Raw genomic sequence first — 16,960 nt, forward strand, 5'->3', positions numbered from 1 at the left:
GGTCTGTCAAATCTAGCTACATTTCAAAACAAAACCATTGTTTCAAAATGAAAAAATCAAAATATTTAGTGTCTAAATGGTTGGAATTATTTTTTTTGTCTTTTTAAATATGTATTTTCTTCTTTTTCTTTCCACCAGATTCGACCTACATTTGCAAACAGTTTTGGTCCCCTGGAAAATGGATGTTTCACTGAATTTACCATTTGTCAAAAGAAAAAAAATGTTCACCCAGCTCTACTTAAAGGTCACCTGCAATGGAAACAAAATGTCTGGCTTTTATTTTTTTTTTTATTTTTTTTACACCTCTTTATGATGCGTGCAGAAAGCCTGCTGGGGGGTTGGGGTGCAGCTCAGAGGAAGATGGCTGTTTGCTGTTTAACTCCCTTTTTTGTGACAATAGTAGGAAATATGGGTCAGGCCCTCAGCTCTGCAAACCAGTGTAGCTCCATTGATATCGATTTGTACCAGCTGAGGATCTGCTTCAACGTGTACACTGCAAATGAAACCACACAGCCTCCCAAGGCTGGGTCCACTCGTTTCTCCCCCAGCAAGGACAGCGGGCGCTCCAGGAATTCCAACCCTTCCTTGCTGCTCGGGAACAGAACAAGAGAGTTTGCTGCTACCCAGACCTAGCAGCGCCAGAAACGCTATCTGCGGCTCTGCACCCCTACCAGGAAGGGAAAAGCAAACTCCCACCTCTCAGCCTCCTCTGCGTGTTGTAGGTTGAAGAGCAGCGAAGGCACGATTTTGTCCATATGCTGCGGGTCCCAGATGTTTGCCTGGAGTTCATCATTAACCGTCTTCCTCACCACCCCCTGCAGGCCTTTTATGCCGGACATCCGGATCCTTAAGGAAAGGATTAAAAACACACACACCACCACATGGATGAAACAGGGCTATGCAGTCATTAGAACGTCCGAACGCGGTGACTGAACGGCCGGGGATTACCCACCCCTCGGGTGTGACACTGGGCACATTAGGGGAGAGATGGTCGTCCAAAGGTGAAAGCAGGGGACTGGCCATTCAGGACGCCTGAGTTCTCTTCCTCACTCTGCAAGAGGAATGTGATCTAGTGGTTAAGACGGGGAGTCAGGACTCTGGGCTTCCTTTCTCAGTTCTGGGATCTCGGCCTGTTGGTTAGAACTCGAGCTGTTTGGAGGGAGGTCGTTCCCTTTCGCGGAGGATGTCAAGAGTTTAAAATCTGGGTTGAGAGCAAAAAATTCTCTGCAAAAGGGGACAGAGCCCCAGCTCCAGGGCAGTCTGCCGGGTGCGCTGTCCCAGAGCTGCAGCCCCTGGAAGTCCAGATGGCCAAGGAGCTTCTAGGCTCTCTGCTCCCGTCAGCCCAGATGACGGGTTACTGAAGAACCAGGGGGGCGAGCTGGCAGGAAACCCAGCAGGGTTCCCACCGAACTTCATCAAATCGAACCGTCTCCACCAAATATTTCAAGTTTGACAAACTGGCAAATTCTAGTGAAAAGAATGTTTTGTTGGCACTTTTCCAATCTGCTCTACTTAGAACAGTGTATGCCTGGCGTGGTCCATGCTCTGGCTCCTCCTTCCAGCTGTGTCACGGAGTGATCCATGGCAAGGTAATTTACTTCCCCGTGCCTCGGTTTCCCCATCTCTAAACTAGAGATAACGCTACTTCTGTCTTTCCCAGGGGCTGCTGTCAGGACTAACTGGAAGTTTGGAAAGTGCTCCGAGAGCCTTAGGCGAAAGGCGCCAGAGAGGGACACTGCACCAGTAGTGCTTAGCAAGCCGGGGCCAAGGGGTGAACTCGTGCCATTATTTCTCACTTCACCGAGTGGTCAATCTGCTTAGAAGCAAAGACCGGCCCAGGCTGCAGCGCTTAGAATTGGATCAAGACCTAAATTTCCCCAGCATGTGGGAGGGGGTTGGATCTGGGGAGAACAAATTGGCCCAAAGAGACTCTGCTCAGTCACCAAACTATACTCCAGATTGGAACAGGCTCCCATGGGAGTTGGGCACCTGTTCTGCCTTTGACAATCCCCTGCCAGATCCGAACGGGTGCTCCACTGGGATGCTTATTATTGAAATTGGGCCACAAGAGGTGCCTTCAGGACAAACCAGCCAACAAGATCCCTGCCTTGGCCGGTTTACGAAGGTCCCGATCCTGCATTCCATAGAGGGGCGATCGCTAAACACGCGCAGTGTCCGCTGGATGGGATCCCAAGGACCTCTGAGCCAGAGCCCTGCTGGTGGAAATCAGCTTCGCTTCACTGACGTCAATGCAGCGACGTCAATTTACAGCAGCTGAGGATCTGGTGTAAATGTCTCTCATGCCTCTGCGGCTCCTACGGCCAGAAGCGCCGGCAGCCTTTTTGGCGCCTTAGGCGGCGGACGGTCCCGCCCTCAAAATGGCGCCCCTGACAGAGGCGGCGGAAGGTCCCACCCCCGAAATACTGACAACGACCGGGGCAGCCGGATGTTTGGCCACCACAGTCGCTGCCCCCTAAATGTTAGCGCCCAAGGCAACCGCCTGGGTCGCCTAATGGGTTGCGCCGGCCCTGCCTACGGCTTGCCTCTTCCCCCAAATACAGCAGCCCTGACCTAAAGTAAACACACTAACCTCCCCACAGGCCCCAAGGGAATCTGAAGAAAGCCAGCAGACCAGGCTGGAGGAGCTGTGTCTGCCATGCCATCAATGCTTGTGCAGGCAGTGCCTGGGCATCCTCACTCTCACCACTGAAAATATAAGGCCCAAGGTGGTTAAAGGGACATAACCCAGGAAAATGTACCCTCATTAAGGGATGGTTCCCCCTGGAAAATGACTGCATTGTTTAAAGACATGGTTTGAATTCCCAGCAATCCCGAGGGGTGAAAAACCCTGCAGTGTTCTGGTACTTTTAGAGAGACAGAGAACATACATTATAACTTCAGGGGAGTCGTCCCAGGTCTGAACTTGGCCCTGTAACCTCACTTATCAATAAACACTAAGGATCAGACCCTCCGCTGGAATAAATCCGTGAGATCCATTGATTTACAGCAGCTGAGGACCTGGTGCTGGATCACAGACTGAGCCCCCACCTAGCTTGTTGACTTTCAGCAGGTGGAACAGGTGTGCGAGGGCTGAGACTAGAAGAATTTTGCTCAGTGTTACAGTGGATAATAAGCAGCTGCGCTGCAGGAGAAACAAAACATCCACTTGCATTAGAGATGCAGAAGGTGTCAAGGGAACTAGTGTGTGAAGTACATGGACAGAACTGTTTGAATACAGAGGACGGTTCCTAGTATCGCAGGGCAGGGCAGGGCAGGGCAGATGGTCACGGATGGAGGGTTGGCTGAAACGAGGCCCCCATGCAATTGGAAATCGTGAGCCTGCGAGTAAGGGTCACGGGGCAGTTGCTATTTTCTCCACATTTTCTAGGTGTTCATTTCTCAATGAACTGTTTGGAAGTGGAGTAAGAGCTGGGTCCCCTCCTCCGATTATAAACTTTAATGTTCCCCTGGTAAGTCACCGGCAAGCCCGTCCGATGAACGTACTGCAGCTGTGCGTGGCCCAGCACATCATGGAGCCCAAGAAAGGTAGGCCCTGATCCTGGGCTCAGACAAACTCCCCACTGGGTCACTAGAAGTAAAGAGGGCGGCAGTCTGCGAAGACTTTCGATCAGTAAAAACGGAGTGGGAACCTCAGGACTTAGCCCACTGCAAACAGAGATGGACCCAGACTCTAGATCCAAATGTGCCTGGATGTCGGGGCATCTGCAATCCCGGTGGCAACTGAAACCCACTTGGCCCCACCCTCCCCAGGAGTCCCCCCATCTGCTCCCCCCCGGAGTGCCCCTCTCCCCCAGCATCGACCACCACCACCACCTCCCCCCGATTTAGTCAGGGGTATTTATAGTATAAGTTGTGGATAGATCGTAGGCTGTGAATTTTTTTTTATTATTATTATTGCCTGTCCATGACTTTTACTAAAAATACCCATGACTAAATAGTAGCCTTAGTGATGGCTCCTCTCTCTTGCCAATGAGCTGAATCCAAACACTCTCGGCCCTGGGGCTGTTACAGTCTGAATCTCACTCCAATTATCACTCGTCGCTTGGACCCAGCTCTACTAGAGAAGCATGTGAATCGCTCCTGGAGCCACCAGTCCTTATCGAGCTTGGACACCAGACGAAAAGCGTGATATGGGTGCCAAGTAGTGTATTATTCTTCCTTGTGATAGTTCAACTTTTAATAGTTGATTCTTCGTGTGTGAAAATGCAATTTTCAGAGCCTTAGAACTCAGCCAAATCTCATCCAATTTTCCCTAGAACACTTCGAGGCATCTCTTCTCAGTCAAGGCTAGTTCCTTGTCAAATTTCAGCTTCCTAGTCCCAGCCGTTCCAGCCAGACAGCTGTCAAAACACAAAGCTGCCAATGTTACTTTTCCCCTCTGGGAAAATATTTTCCCCATCGCTCCCCCTGTTCTCAGAAATGGCTGGCACAGTTTTATTCCCACTTTCCAAAAGAAAAAAAGAGTCTCCTTCAAGCAGCAGGCCCCGAGAAGCGAAACCTGAACGTTACAAGTGACTGCAACCTTAGCTTTCTCTAGCCAGGTTCTCACACTGGTACCCACCACTGCACTATTTGAGCACTAGACTATCTGAAAGGCCGGGTGGTCCAACAGAGGGAGCTCTGGACCATAGGATCTACGCCCAGTTCTGCCAATGACCCACCCTGGGTCATGTCTCCTCTACGTGTCTGCTCCCACCATTGGACTGTTTAGACTGTTAGCTCTACAATCTAGGGCAGGGATTGTCTCTTACCATATGACTGCACAGCGCCCATGACAATGTAGGTCCAGATTCTGGCTGGACTACCATAGGGCTACCATAAAGCTACTAATAGCGCGTCCAGCTGCATTGAACTAGTCCAGGACAGCAAAACTTCAAGCCCTTAGCTCTGGGTTTGTGCATAGTCTGAGCATTGGCTGTTCTAAGGTTCCAGACTCCAAGACCACAGACCAAACGATCACCTCTTCCTGACGCCGCTCTGAAGCACTGGGTTATTACTCTGTGCTGTCCCTGGCCTCTCCCTGCTTGTTATTCCTCGGCCTTTGGAAGGCTTCCTAGAACGCCTAACCTCGCTCCGAGATGAGGGGAAGCAATTCAACGCAACAGACCGCTGCCTAACCACGGGCAGAATACAGTTACGAGAACAGCAGGGCGTTACTGAAACGGCACCCAGTCGGGGTGACACTAAGAGAACCCCAGCGCCAGAGGGCCTGGAGCCCCTTGGCACGTAGCAATGGGTCTCAGCTGGCTGGCCGGCTCACTGTGCTTCACACACTGCGCCAAAAGATGGCACATAATATCTCGCTGGAAAACTACTAACTCACTGCTCATCCGTGGTCCTTGCGGGACGTGGGTACAGTTACCCTACGAAGAACTATACAGACGTGCTGGAAAGCGATTAAAGCATGTTTAACGCAGGCACACCAGGAGAAGTTGATAAACGGGTTTTTCCAGATGAAAGAAAGGGGCGGACACCTGAAGCCAGATGTAGCCAAGGACAGGGGTCTATTCTTTCGTACTGGACTTTGCAGGAAGATCATTTGCATTGCAAAAATCACAAGCAGGGTAGAAGCCAGGATGGCGTCTCCACCACACAGCATGGAAAGGAACTTTATGTGGGGAGTCACTTCAGAAGAACACATTTCAAAGGTTTAGTGGTCTATAAAGAGAGGGGAAGAAAACCCCTAAGTGGCCCTTCACCTGAGGAGACAAAGGGCTTGTCCACTCTTGAAACGCTACAGAGTAGACACTACTCTAGGGGTTCTCCTGTCGGTGTAGGTCATCCATCTCCCCGAGAGGCAGCAGCTAGGTCACCAGAAGACTTCTTCCATCCACCTAGCGCTGTATACACCCGGGCTTAAATCAGCTTTACTACGTTGCTCAGGGGTGTGGATTCTTCACACCCCTGAGCGATGTGGCTGGGTCGACCTAACTTTTAATGTAAACCAGGCCAAAGAAACCAAGCGCTTTGAACTCTGTGTTGGGATCCTGGCTAAGGACTAGCCAGCCATGCTGGAAGAATGACTGCGGCGAGACAACTTCTCTGAACAAAAGACACTCGTTTGCTGAATTTCAGGCTTAGCAGCGTATTTTCACTTTTGTTTGTTTGTAACCATTTCCATCCTTATGGGATCACTTCCCCCGAGGTTCTCTTTTCACAAACGTGGTTTACGTTTGCTATAAACCAGCTCAGCGCCGTGACTGAAGGGAAGGCTGTGTTAACCCCAGTTAAGCTAACAGGCTGCTGTATATTGTCTCTCTAAAGGAGCAAGTATCAGAGGGGTAGCCGTGTTAGTCTGGTTCTGTAGAAGCAGCAAAGAATCCTGTGGCACCTTATAGACTAACAGACGTTTTGCAGCATGAGCTTTCGTGGGCAAGAAGCAAGCTAGAGATAACGAGCAAGCTAGAGATAACGAGATAACCTCGTTATCTCTAGCTTGCTTCTTGCTTGCTTATATATACCTGCCCCAGGAAATTTCCACCACTTGCATCCGAAGAAGTGGGTATTCACCCATGAAAGCTCATGCTGCAAAACGTCTGTTAGTCTATAAGGTGCCACAGGATTCTTTGCTGCTTCTAAAGGAGCAGTGACCTTGGTAATGGTTGTGTGAGCGTTACAGTCAGAGGGGCTGGGAGTTGCAGAAAGAGGTTGTGGGAGGAGAACTCAGGGCTGGAAGGGTTACTGAGTTCCCCTGCAAACAGGTGTTGACTGAACCTCTTCCTGGCATGGGTGACGCCCCAGAGCATCACAGTCAGTTACAGAATGCTTTGCAGGGGACGGAGAGGAGGTAATTTTAAGTGCTAGCTGTTTTTAAATGCACTGCAGACGAGATCACCATAAACAACATTAATCTGTCTGTGTTAGTCATAATTAATCCTCCCGAGGAGCATCTTCCCAGCACAGGAAAATGAGTCGCTTATTAACGCTCGTTTTCCATATTTCAATATTATAATCAAGCACTCGGTCACATTAGTGGATTTTAATGCTGCTCTAAGGAGCCAGCTCGACAGCACTGGAGACCGAAGCCCTATGTTGAACCACACACTAGGTGCACATTTCCTACCCATGTGCCTCAACCCTGATCTGAGTCACTGGGTCACTACCAATTTAACGGCCTCTCTCTAGCGAGTTCTGGGGCTCTCTGGGAGGTTGTCCTAGAGAGTGAATTTTTGTACCCTCTATGCCTAACAGCCATTGGCAAAAGACCTGGCTTACTCTATTAGGTGGCTGGGAGTAGATCCGGGTGCGAAATGGTTTTCCTCTCCTGCAAATATTTTCAAGACTTCAGAAACTTTCCCTTTCCACATCAGAACAAAACAGAAAAAAACAGGCAGAGACCCATTCACCTGGGATGAAGGAGAGTTGGATTCAAGTCCTGTGCTCTGAACACTGAGTTACCCCAGGGCGTCTGCCTCGGTCAGTTCTGCACCCAAGAGACCTCTCTCGATTAAAGTTCTGGCAAACCCGGTATGTTTAATCAAACAGTTTTGCTTCCAACACATCGGCATTTTCCAAATTAAAAAACCCCATTTTGTTGAAAAATTCCCAACCGGCGCTAGCTGTGGGATGGCATGGAGAGCCACTGGATTCCATTCCACAGGTGGCTTCAGCTTCCAGAGGTTGTTCACAGGCTCCATTGCACCGTGATCCCAAGATGAAAAGCATCATGTAACAGCTTGTCTACACGGGCACACTCAGGCAAATTAATCCAAATTAATTTTTAAAACGGATTAGTTAAACTGCATTAAACCTGTGTGGACATTCTTGTTCACAATTAGAGTGGCCTTAATTCAGATTAATTTAATTCACTTCCAGATTAATTAAGATGAACCAAATTAAAAGTGAAGTCTTGATAAGAGCATCCACACAGGTTAATGAGGTTTAACGCATCCCCTTTACATTTTAATCTGTAGTTAATTCGGTTTAACTTTCCTGACCACCCCCAGGTGGACAAGCCCTAAAAGTTTCATTCACTTGTTCAGTCATTCGTTTGCTAGACAGGAGTGGGGGCTGAAGTGTTTTCTTCCATACTCACTTTGTTCTGATCTCCAGCTCATCGTGACTGGAGTGGCACATCTCACTGAAGCGCGACACAAAGAAGTCATAGCTCCTGTGGTAGGACGGAGTGTCCTCTTCAATGTTCGCGAACTTCACAAACTGGAAAAGGGAAAATGAACGAGAGAAAGAGTCAGCGCAGAGGAAGGAAAGCAAAGGAGGGAGGGAGAAAAATGATGAGTAAGCCTCACCAAGCTCACCATCAGAAGCAATGATCAACACCCCCCACACCACACCTGTCAAGATCCAGGGGTCCTAGTCACGCCTATTGCAACATGTGGGGTATCTCTTCCAGTGCAATAAACGCCCCAACAACAACTTTGTGGGTGAAGCCGGATAACCACTACGTTCTCGAATGAACTCGCACAGGAAAACGATAAAAGACAGACACCATATCACCTGTGCGTGAACACGTTTCACAAAGCGATCACTCTATAGCTGAGCTCTCAGTCCTCGTCCTCAATGGAAACCTGCACAACACCTCAAAAGACCAGCCTGGGAGCTGAAATTCATAACTTCGCTAGAAACTAAAAATCACAGGCTTATCACTGGTTTATGGCTTTTTTGTCCTATGACTGCAGAGGTGTCAACAGGCCACTTCGCCTTGTGGGGATTCACCCACGAAAGCTCATGCTCCAATACGTTTGTTAGTCTATCAGGTGCCACAGGACTCTTTGCCACATCACCTTGAATGTTTATGCTAATTTTATGCTAAACTATCTGTCCCACCAGCTGGGAGACTCTGAGCACCTTTCCCAGACCTGAGGAAGAGCTCTGAGGGGTGCAAAAGCTGGTCTCTTTCACCAACCAATAGAAGATATAACCTCACCCACCTTGTCTCTCTAATATCTTAGACCCAACATGGCCACATCACCACTGCAAATAATACACATCTCTCTTTTATCATTCTTATAGCTTTTATGGGCTCCAGTGATGCAAAGAGGACTTAAAGTTGCATTAAAGGCATCAGCTGAGGATACCTCTAATGTAGGAGAATCCTGAGCTGGATAGCCAGCCCTGTGCCAGCCCCCACCATGGAGGGATAGGCAGGGGATTGGAAGGGGGGTGTCACAGATGGCAGTGACGTGCTCTGGTGATCCTGGCTGGGGGAACGGCACCTTGAGGACCTTTTTCCACTGACAAGTTAGAGCACACCTGAGGCTGCTCTACTTTGCATTATTGGCTGGTTCAACCTCAGTATCTCCAGGATCTGAAAGGATGGAAAGATGGCATAAAGCCATCTAATGCCCCTGGAAGGGCACTGAGCGCTGCTCTAGCTGACCTGGGAATCTAGGCCTGCAAAGTGAAGGTTTAAAATAGCATTATGAGACTCTGAAAATCCAACTGGATTCTTCCCGCTTTTAACATCTCCACCAGGAAACAGTGGAACTTAGCTGACAAGTCTGCTGATGACGATAGAATCCAACTCAGAGCCGCACTGCTTTCACAGGGCTAACTGGAGTAAAAACGTCTCGTGTCAGTCAAGTCAGCAGATCTACAGCTCGGGCCTTTGAGAGTCACATTTTCAAGCTTTTCTCTGCAGCCACGAGGGCTAGAGACTTAGCCGACAGTCTGTGCAGTTTCTTTCCAGGACCTGAAGCTGCAGCTTTCAGAAAAACATCAAATACCGCAAGACTCAGTATAAAATTGCAAGCATTGGCATCTAACCTGAACACCCAGGGAGTAGCTGCGTTGAAGAGAAGAAGGTCATTGCTTTTCTGAGCGTAACCTCAGACAAACATCTTAGAGAGTTACCAGTGCTGTGATACTTTGAACACACGCTGGATTTATTTTATCCCCAGGGAAAGGCAGAGTCCTTGATATTTTTTTTTTTGCTAACAATCCCACATGCTTTATTTTTCCATTCTCCAAACGCAGGCACAACCAATTCCCTGGTAAGATTTTGGCTACTATAGCCTGACAGACAGTTCCTGTGCTAATACTATGCGGCACCTATAAAACTGGGCAGATAATGATTCGACGGCACGTGCAATTTTCCTTCATCACAAGGGCTGTGTCAGTAGCAGCTGCGTTTGGATGGCGTTGTGAGGCACAGCCAAGCTATCTCCAAAACTGTCCTAATTCCTAGTGCAACACAGCGAACATCCAGAGAGGAGCAACTGCTCGTGGAAGAAGGATCCAAGAAATGCTTCGTTCCAGGAGCTGTCGTCCGGCCTGCAGCCAGCACATCAGCTCTATGCTCCAAGCCACCATCTGTCCGTTAGCAAAGCAATGAAGACTGCAGAGACCCACTCCCTCTGCCAGAAAGAGACATTTATGCATCACTTCTATTTCAGACTCCCTTACTTTCATTACGGTTTTATCATGGCTGGTGTGGAGAAAGTGAATAGGAAAGTGTGTTTACCCCTTCACATAATACAAGAACCAGGGGTCACCCAAAGAAATTAATAGGCAGCAAGTTTAACACAAACATAAGGAAGTATTTCTTCTCACAACGCACAGCTGTGGAATCCTTGCCAGAGGATGTTGTGAAGGCCAAGACCATAACAGGGTTCAAAAAAGAACTAGATAAGTTCATTGAGGATAAGTCCATCAATGACTATTAGCCAAAATGGTCAGGGGTGCAACCCCATGCTCTGGGTGTCCTTAAACCGCCAAATGCCAGAAGCTGGGACTGGACCACAGAGGATGGATCACTTGAAATTGCCCTGTTCTGTTCATTCCTTCTGAAGCACCAGGCATTGGCCACTGTCGGATACTGGGCTAGCTGGACCATTGGTCTGACCCAGTATGGCCGTTCTTATGTCTTCATCTGCAAAATGGGGAGAATACAACTTACCTCTAAAGTGTGCTAGGTGTATCTAGCTTCTAATATGGTGCTCATCACCATTGCAACTCAAAGGTTATAGTGAGCACGTCCAGTCCTTCTCTCTCCCCCCACCAGCCAGATGGGGCTAGACTTGATTCTTTTTCTTTTCTCTGCTTGCCTATCCTGCGAGACTGCTGGGAGAACAACATCCAAATTGTCCATCTGTATCGTTTATGCCACTCAATAAGAACATAAGAACGGCCATATTGGGTCAGACCAAGGTCCATCTAGCCCAGTATCATGTCTTCCAACAGTGGCCAATGCCAGGTGCTTCAGAGGGAATGAACAGAACAGGGAATCATCAAGTGATCTGTCCCCTGTCACCCATTCCCAGCTTCTGGCAAACAGAGGCTAGGGACACCATCCCTGTCTATCATGGCTAATTAGGTCTCTTTCTGGAGTGGTAACAGCTAATTTAGACCCCATCATTTTATGTGTCTAGTTGGGATTATGTTTTCCAATGTGCATCACTTTGCATTTATCAACACTGACTGTCATCTGCCATTTTGTTGCCCAGTCTTGAGAGATCCTTTTGTAGCTCTTCGCAGTCTGCCTGGGACTTAACTATCTTGAGTTGTTTTATATCATCTGCACATTTTGCTCAGCCTCTGCCTTCGGTGTTCAAATCATTGCACAGGCAGAAGAGTCTGATTCACCTCTAGACGCACGAATTTTGCTCTCTTAATAAAATGTCAGATCCAAAGGGGGAAATGAAAGACTGGCTTTGTGCAATCCAGCAAGCCGGCTCAGCCGCATTGGGAACTGTTCCCAGAAAAAGAGATCCACTTTCAACCTATAAATGCATCCATTATTTACCAGGAAAAGCAGCAGTGTTGTATAATGAACCTTCTACCACTGGCTGCACAAGAAGGGAGCCGCCTGCTTAGCTTACTGCACATCCAGGTGCTGACATGGCACAAGACCTGGACCCCAGGGTGAGAGAACTGGGAGGGATTATCCTGCTCATCCCCCTGCCGGGGAAGGAGCTAGTTATCCCAGCAGAAGACACTGATTTTAATTTGTTTCCAGTGACTGTCACCCTAGAATCCTAAAGCTCCCTTCAATGTCGGCTGGCACCGGCAGTGCTGGCTGCAGCATCTCCTGGCTGAAGCAGCCTCTCCTTTTCGGGGAGGTTTGTTTAAAGTAGGACAACATTTAGTGCTCCCAAAAGATGCCCGATTGGCAAGCTCCAGAGTACAACATACAGGCAGCGTGAACTTCTTGCATGCTGCCCATCTCCTGCCAATCTGCCTCCTTCCTGGCCTGCAGGGACCTCCTCCGGGGGCTGAGAAAGGAGAACATTCCCCAGGGCCCACTTGAGCCGTGGCCTCTCTGCTCTGCCTGCCAACCAGGGCTGCAAAGTGGGGCCAACTGCAGTCTGAGCTGTCCGAAAGCAGGGACGGTCTCCCTCTGGCTGTTTAGCCAGCGCCTAGCGCACCGGGACCCGGATCGGACGGGGGGCGCTTCTGGATGCTACCTTAATACACATAATCCATTGGGATGGCAACATCTGTCCATAAGGAACTAGCCTCAGACCAGCCCATTTCACTGCAGTAGACAGCCCTCAGCCCCGAGTCGCTTTGTGCTCCGCCTGCCCTGAAACGGATTGGAGCTAGTGACCTGTAGATGAAAGGCTCCACCAGCCATTAGCAGTCCCTGATTAACTGTATCGGAGACCCAGGCTCAAACCAACCCTTGTGAGTGCAGAGGAACCTGTGGTTTTTAATGATGCTCTTTCTCTGCTGTACATAGGCTGAAGCGTATCTGAAAACACCCAGCAGTGCCTCTGGGCTCAGAGCGGGGCTGGCGCCAGCCACGCATACTTCAAAGTCCTCCAAAGCAGGAGACGCCAGAGACAGGTACCTGAAGATCAAAGCATCAGCTTTGACAGACACTGGAAAATTTTTATGACTTAAATTATTAAGAATTCCAGGAACTAACTTCAATGAGGTTTTTTAAATAAACATCTGCAGGTAGAGCAGGTGGGATTACGATCCTTCCCTATCTCACAGGGTGGCCGTATTGAGAAACCGCTGCAGGATTCCACCCCCTACCCCATCACATTAATACCCCCGACAGCTATTGGAAGTCTCATGCATGCATCTGAATGCCACTGAAAGCTCCTGGAGGCGCAAGCCTTTACATACAGCTCCGAGCGCCATTGCAGATCTCAGTACGGAAACACAGCAAAATTAACAACAGGACCCGCCCGCATCTCTCCTGAACCCTAGGACCTCCGAGTCCTGAGAAGGGACCTGCTTACGCAGAGTTACACTAGCGTCCTAGTGCAAAGCAGAGCAGTCCATGTGGGTGTGACGGAGCGGTTCTGGCGGGACCCAACTGAGAGTGCCAAATCAGGACCAATTGCTTAAACTGGGCAGTCACAGCCCTAGGCTGGGGTTTTTCCACCTCTAAGGCAAACCAAACCAGCCAGACAAAAGGGACTTTGGTCTCACCCCACTGGCTAACCACAAGTCACACAAGCAATTTCCTTAGACACTCCAGTCTCCCAATATCCCCACCAGTGCACTCGTCCTGGGGATGAATGGTTATGAAAACCAACACCCCAATAAAAGAAAAAGGTTCTCTCGATCCCAAAGGACCAAGCCCCAGACCCAGGTCAATATACACATCAGATCTTACCCACAAATCACGCTGTTGCCAATCCTTTAGAATCTAAAATCTAAAGGTTTATTTACAAAGGGAAAAAGGTAGAGATGAGAGATAGAATTGGTTAAATGGAATCAATTACATACAGTAATGGCAAAGTTCTTAGTTCAGGCTTGCAGCAGTGATGGAGTAAACTGCAGGTTCAAATTAAGTCTCTGGAATACATCCCCCGCTGGGATGGGTCAGTCAGTCCCTTGTGTAGAGCTTCAGTTTGTAGCAAAGTCCCTCCAGAGGTCAGAAGCAGGATTGAAGACAAGATGGAGATGATGCATCAGCCTTATATAGACTTTTCCAGGTGTAAGAATCCCTTTGTCCTCACGGTGGAAACTTACAGCAAAAAATATGGAGTCTGGAGTCACATGGGCCAGTCCCTGCATACTCTGCTGAGTCACAAGGCGTGTCTGCCTTCTCTCCATGGGTCAATTGTGTAGCTGATGGCCCTTTAATGGGCCATCAAGCCAGCTATGCCGGGCTAACATCAGCTTTGTCTGGGACACTTCCCAGAGGCAGAGCATAATACAAAATATAGACAGTATAGAGCCAATACTTATACTTAAACTACAAAATGATACACAGACATACAGACAGCATAATCATAACCAGCAACCCAGAACCTGGTCTTAGACACCTTATGTGACCCCCTTCACTTAGGATTTGGTGCCACCACAGGACCTTGGTTGCAGCCCATGTTCTATATGGTTCCCATTTATATCAATAACGTCACACCCCCAACGCAAAATTGATGCAGGAAGGGATGACAAAACATCGCTGACTGCATCCCAAGAGCCCCCTTTCCTTGGGTCTGTCTCACTACAGCTAGTGTTGGGCTAGAGGCCGTACCAGTGTATAACCGAAATGGTTTATCAAAGTCATGTTCAATAACATGAATGGATCTCTTTACAAACTTAAGGTATAACTTGGTTAGCTTTTGCAGCATGGTTCCTGTATGTTTCATGTGATCTTGCCAAGAGCTAAAGAAAACAGCTACTTTATCCATACCAGCTTTGGCCAATGTTTTGAACCCAATTAACATTAAACCAATGTAGATATTGATGTTGTTCATAGTACAGGACTCTTGGCATTTAGCCATGAAAGCAATATGGTAGTGTGCCTCAGTTTCCCCTTTCACACAGCCCATCAGATCTGGAATGTATTTTCCCCTGTGAAAAGTTCCAACACTGTTTACATGCATTAACTGTGAAACATCAGTATAGCAAGGCCCTTTAACATAAAGTGTGTTTTCATGTATTCCTTCCAACATGTTCAAGGGATTTTCCAAAAGATTAGGCACATTGTACATTGTTACAGTTCTTGGCAATAGCAACACATTAGTTACAAAATTTAGCATTAGCAATAACAACAAATTCATTGCAAGTGTCCATTTACAATCATGTTTGTCATGCCACACCCTTGGCTCAATACCATTGGAGTTTGGGCCTTTTAGGGTTAACCTGTGGCTTTCCTTTGCAAAATTCAGTTCTCTCTTTCCTCCTTGTCCTGCAGGATTAAACCCTGACTTCTCTTGCTTAACAGAATTCACTGGCTGATGGGGTGGGCCCTCTGTGCTAACAGTTATTAGCAATTCTTTCTTCTCCCTGCCAGCCAAGTAATTTGCATCAACACAGACACTAGCTTTTAACCTCTTAGCTGCTATGGATTTCAAGGCTGGACTTCGTCTTACAGAGACACCACACCAATTCAAAGAGTCTGAGGGTGAGAGCTGGCTTGCTCTCCCCTGCCTCCTCAAGCATTCAGCCCTAAAACTGTTCTGCTTTGAAACACCAGTAACTGAATCTGTCCTCAGATCCTGAAGCACAGACTGCTCACTCCCAGAATCAGCCTGGAGACATTCCTGCCCCAACACCATTGTCTCCCCAACAAGCTGGCCACACACAGCCAGGTGGTTATAGGGCTGCTCAACTTCCTTAACAGCTTCTACTCCACCTGAGACCTTTTCAAAGCTGCCCACACTGGATCTCTCAAAAGGAAAGTCAGTGGATCCATTCACAACAGAAAATTTCTGGCTGTTAGGAACTGAAACTTTCTTGATTAGATCACTTTTACACCCTTCAGTTGCAGTAAACTGCTTGCACAGGCTACCTTGAGGATTCCTTTCCCTAGGAGCTTCTCTAAGCAGCAATTCACCCCTCACAGAAATTCTGCCCTTCCCCTTTTCACCTAGGGCTTGCTCTAAAGGAACACTTCCCTGAGCAACCACAGATGCTTTCTGGGTCTCACTTACATTCAGAATCACCTTAGGCCCAACAGGCGGATTTCTACACAATCCCCTTTTAGGCACACCTACAGACTTTCTAGATAACAGGTTAGAAGCAGTCTCCTTCCCTTGGCCATGAACAAGTGCAGGAATCTTTTCCTTCTTGCTACAAGTTGTCAAACTGTCAGTAGGTAACACAATTAAATCACCTTCATGCTCTCCTTGTGCCCTGGCTAGGGTATCACCCTGATTAGACAGAGTTGCAACACCCTTTTCCAACCACACATTAGCAACTGGCAAACTACAAGCACCAGAATTGTCTGTTCTCTGGGATTTTGCTAAGACACTAACTGGATGCAACCTAGTCACAGTGCCATTCTCCCCAGCAGACACAAACTTAGGACCATTCCCTTCCTGGGCTTTAGCTGTATTTACAACCAACTTTGAGACAACTGAATCACCCTCAACCATCACAGGCTGACAGGCACCTTCTGTCCGCTCCACAGACACAGAAGAGCCGGAGACACATTCTCCTTCACCAGACACACAGCTTGGGATTTCACTTCCCTTGTCCCAGCACACAGGGCTGTTCACAGACAACTGCTTGGAGACTGGGGTAGCTTCCTTCATAGGCAAGTCAATACCCCTGACAGAGACAGGCACATTCCCTTCACTGTCACATTTCTCCACACAGGAAACAGGTAAGGGATATGGACACTCATCTTCCACTATCCCTCCCTTCCCAAACTGCTGATTAGACAAAGCCATCAGCTCACAAGGCTGCCTAGGCTCCTCCAAACTTTCCCTACCAGGCACATTGCCTCTCCCAACAGATAAGCTGCTGCTCTTTTCACTACACTGAGCTACTTTTAGCAAATCACAGTTACCCATTTCAGGTTCACTTCTACAAGCTGCACTAGCCACCAATCCATCACCTATCACAAATTTACCCTTTCCTTCCTCAGTTAGGGCTTTAACCTGACCATTTACTTTAATCTGCTCCTGAGAAACATTTTCCTCACCAATGAGATCTTTCTGCTCTTGATCTAACTTCAGATTCACTTCTGAGACATTAGACAGACATTCAGAAACTTCATTCCCAAACACACTGCTTTTTTGCATAGACAAACCTTTGGAGCAACCCTCCTCAGGCAAATCATTGCTCACAA

At 48.2% G+C, this 16,960-nt stretch overlaps 1 protein-coding gene across 10 annotated transcripts in view; it reads right to left on the bottom strand.

Moving 5' to 3' along the window:
- Positions 1 to 16,960, bottom strand: part of EFR3B (EFR3 homolog B) — a 150,924-nt gene that overhangs the window by 35,561 nt on the left and 98,403 nt on the right. For 9 of the 10 annotated variants that reach the window (XM_045011248.1, XM_045011252.1, XM_045011244.1 and 6 more), the window contains 2 exons: positions 8,057 to 8,178; positions 697 to 846 (listed from right to left, as the gene is read on the bottom strand). In XM_045011248.1, coding sequence (XP_044867183.1) covers positions 697 to 846; positions 8,057 to 8,178 — 272 coding nt within the window. The remainder of the gene's footprint in view (positions 1 to 696; positions 847 to 8,056; positions 8,179 to 16,960) is intronic. The other variant, XM_045011253.1, reaches the window with a different exon arrangement.

The sequence above is a fragment of the Mauremys mutica genome, chromosome 3, assembly GCF_020497125.1.
Source record: "Mauremys mutica isolate MM-2020 ecotype Southern chromosome 3, ASM2049712v1, whole genome shotgun sequence".
NCBI lineage: Eukaryota > Metazoa > Chordata > Testudines > Geoemydidae > Mauremys > Mauremys mutica.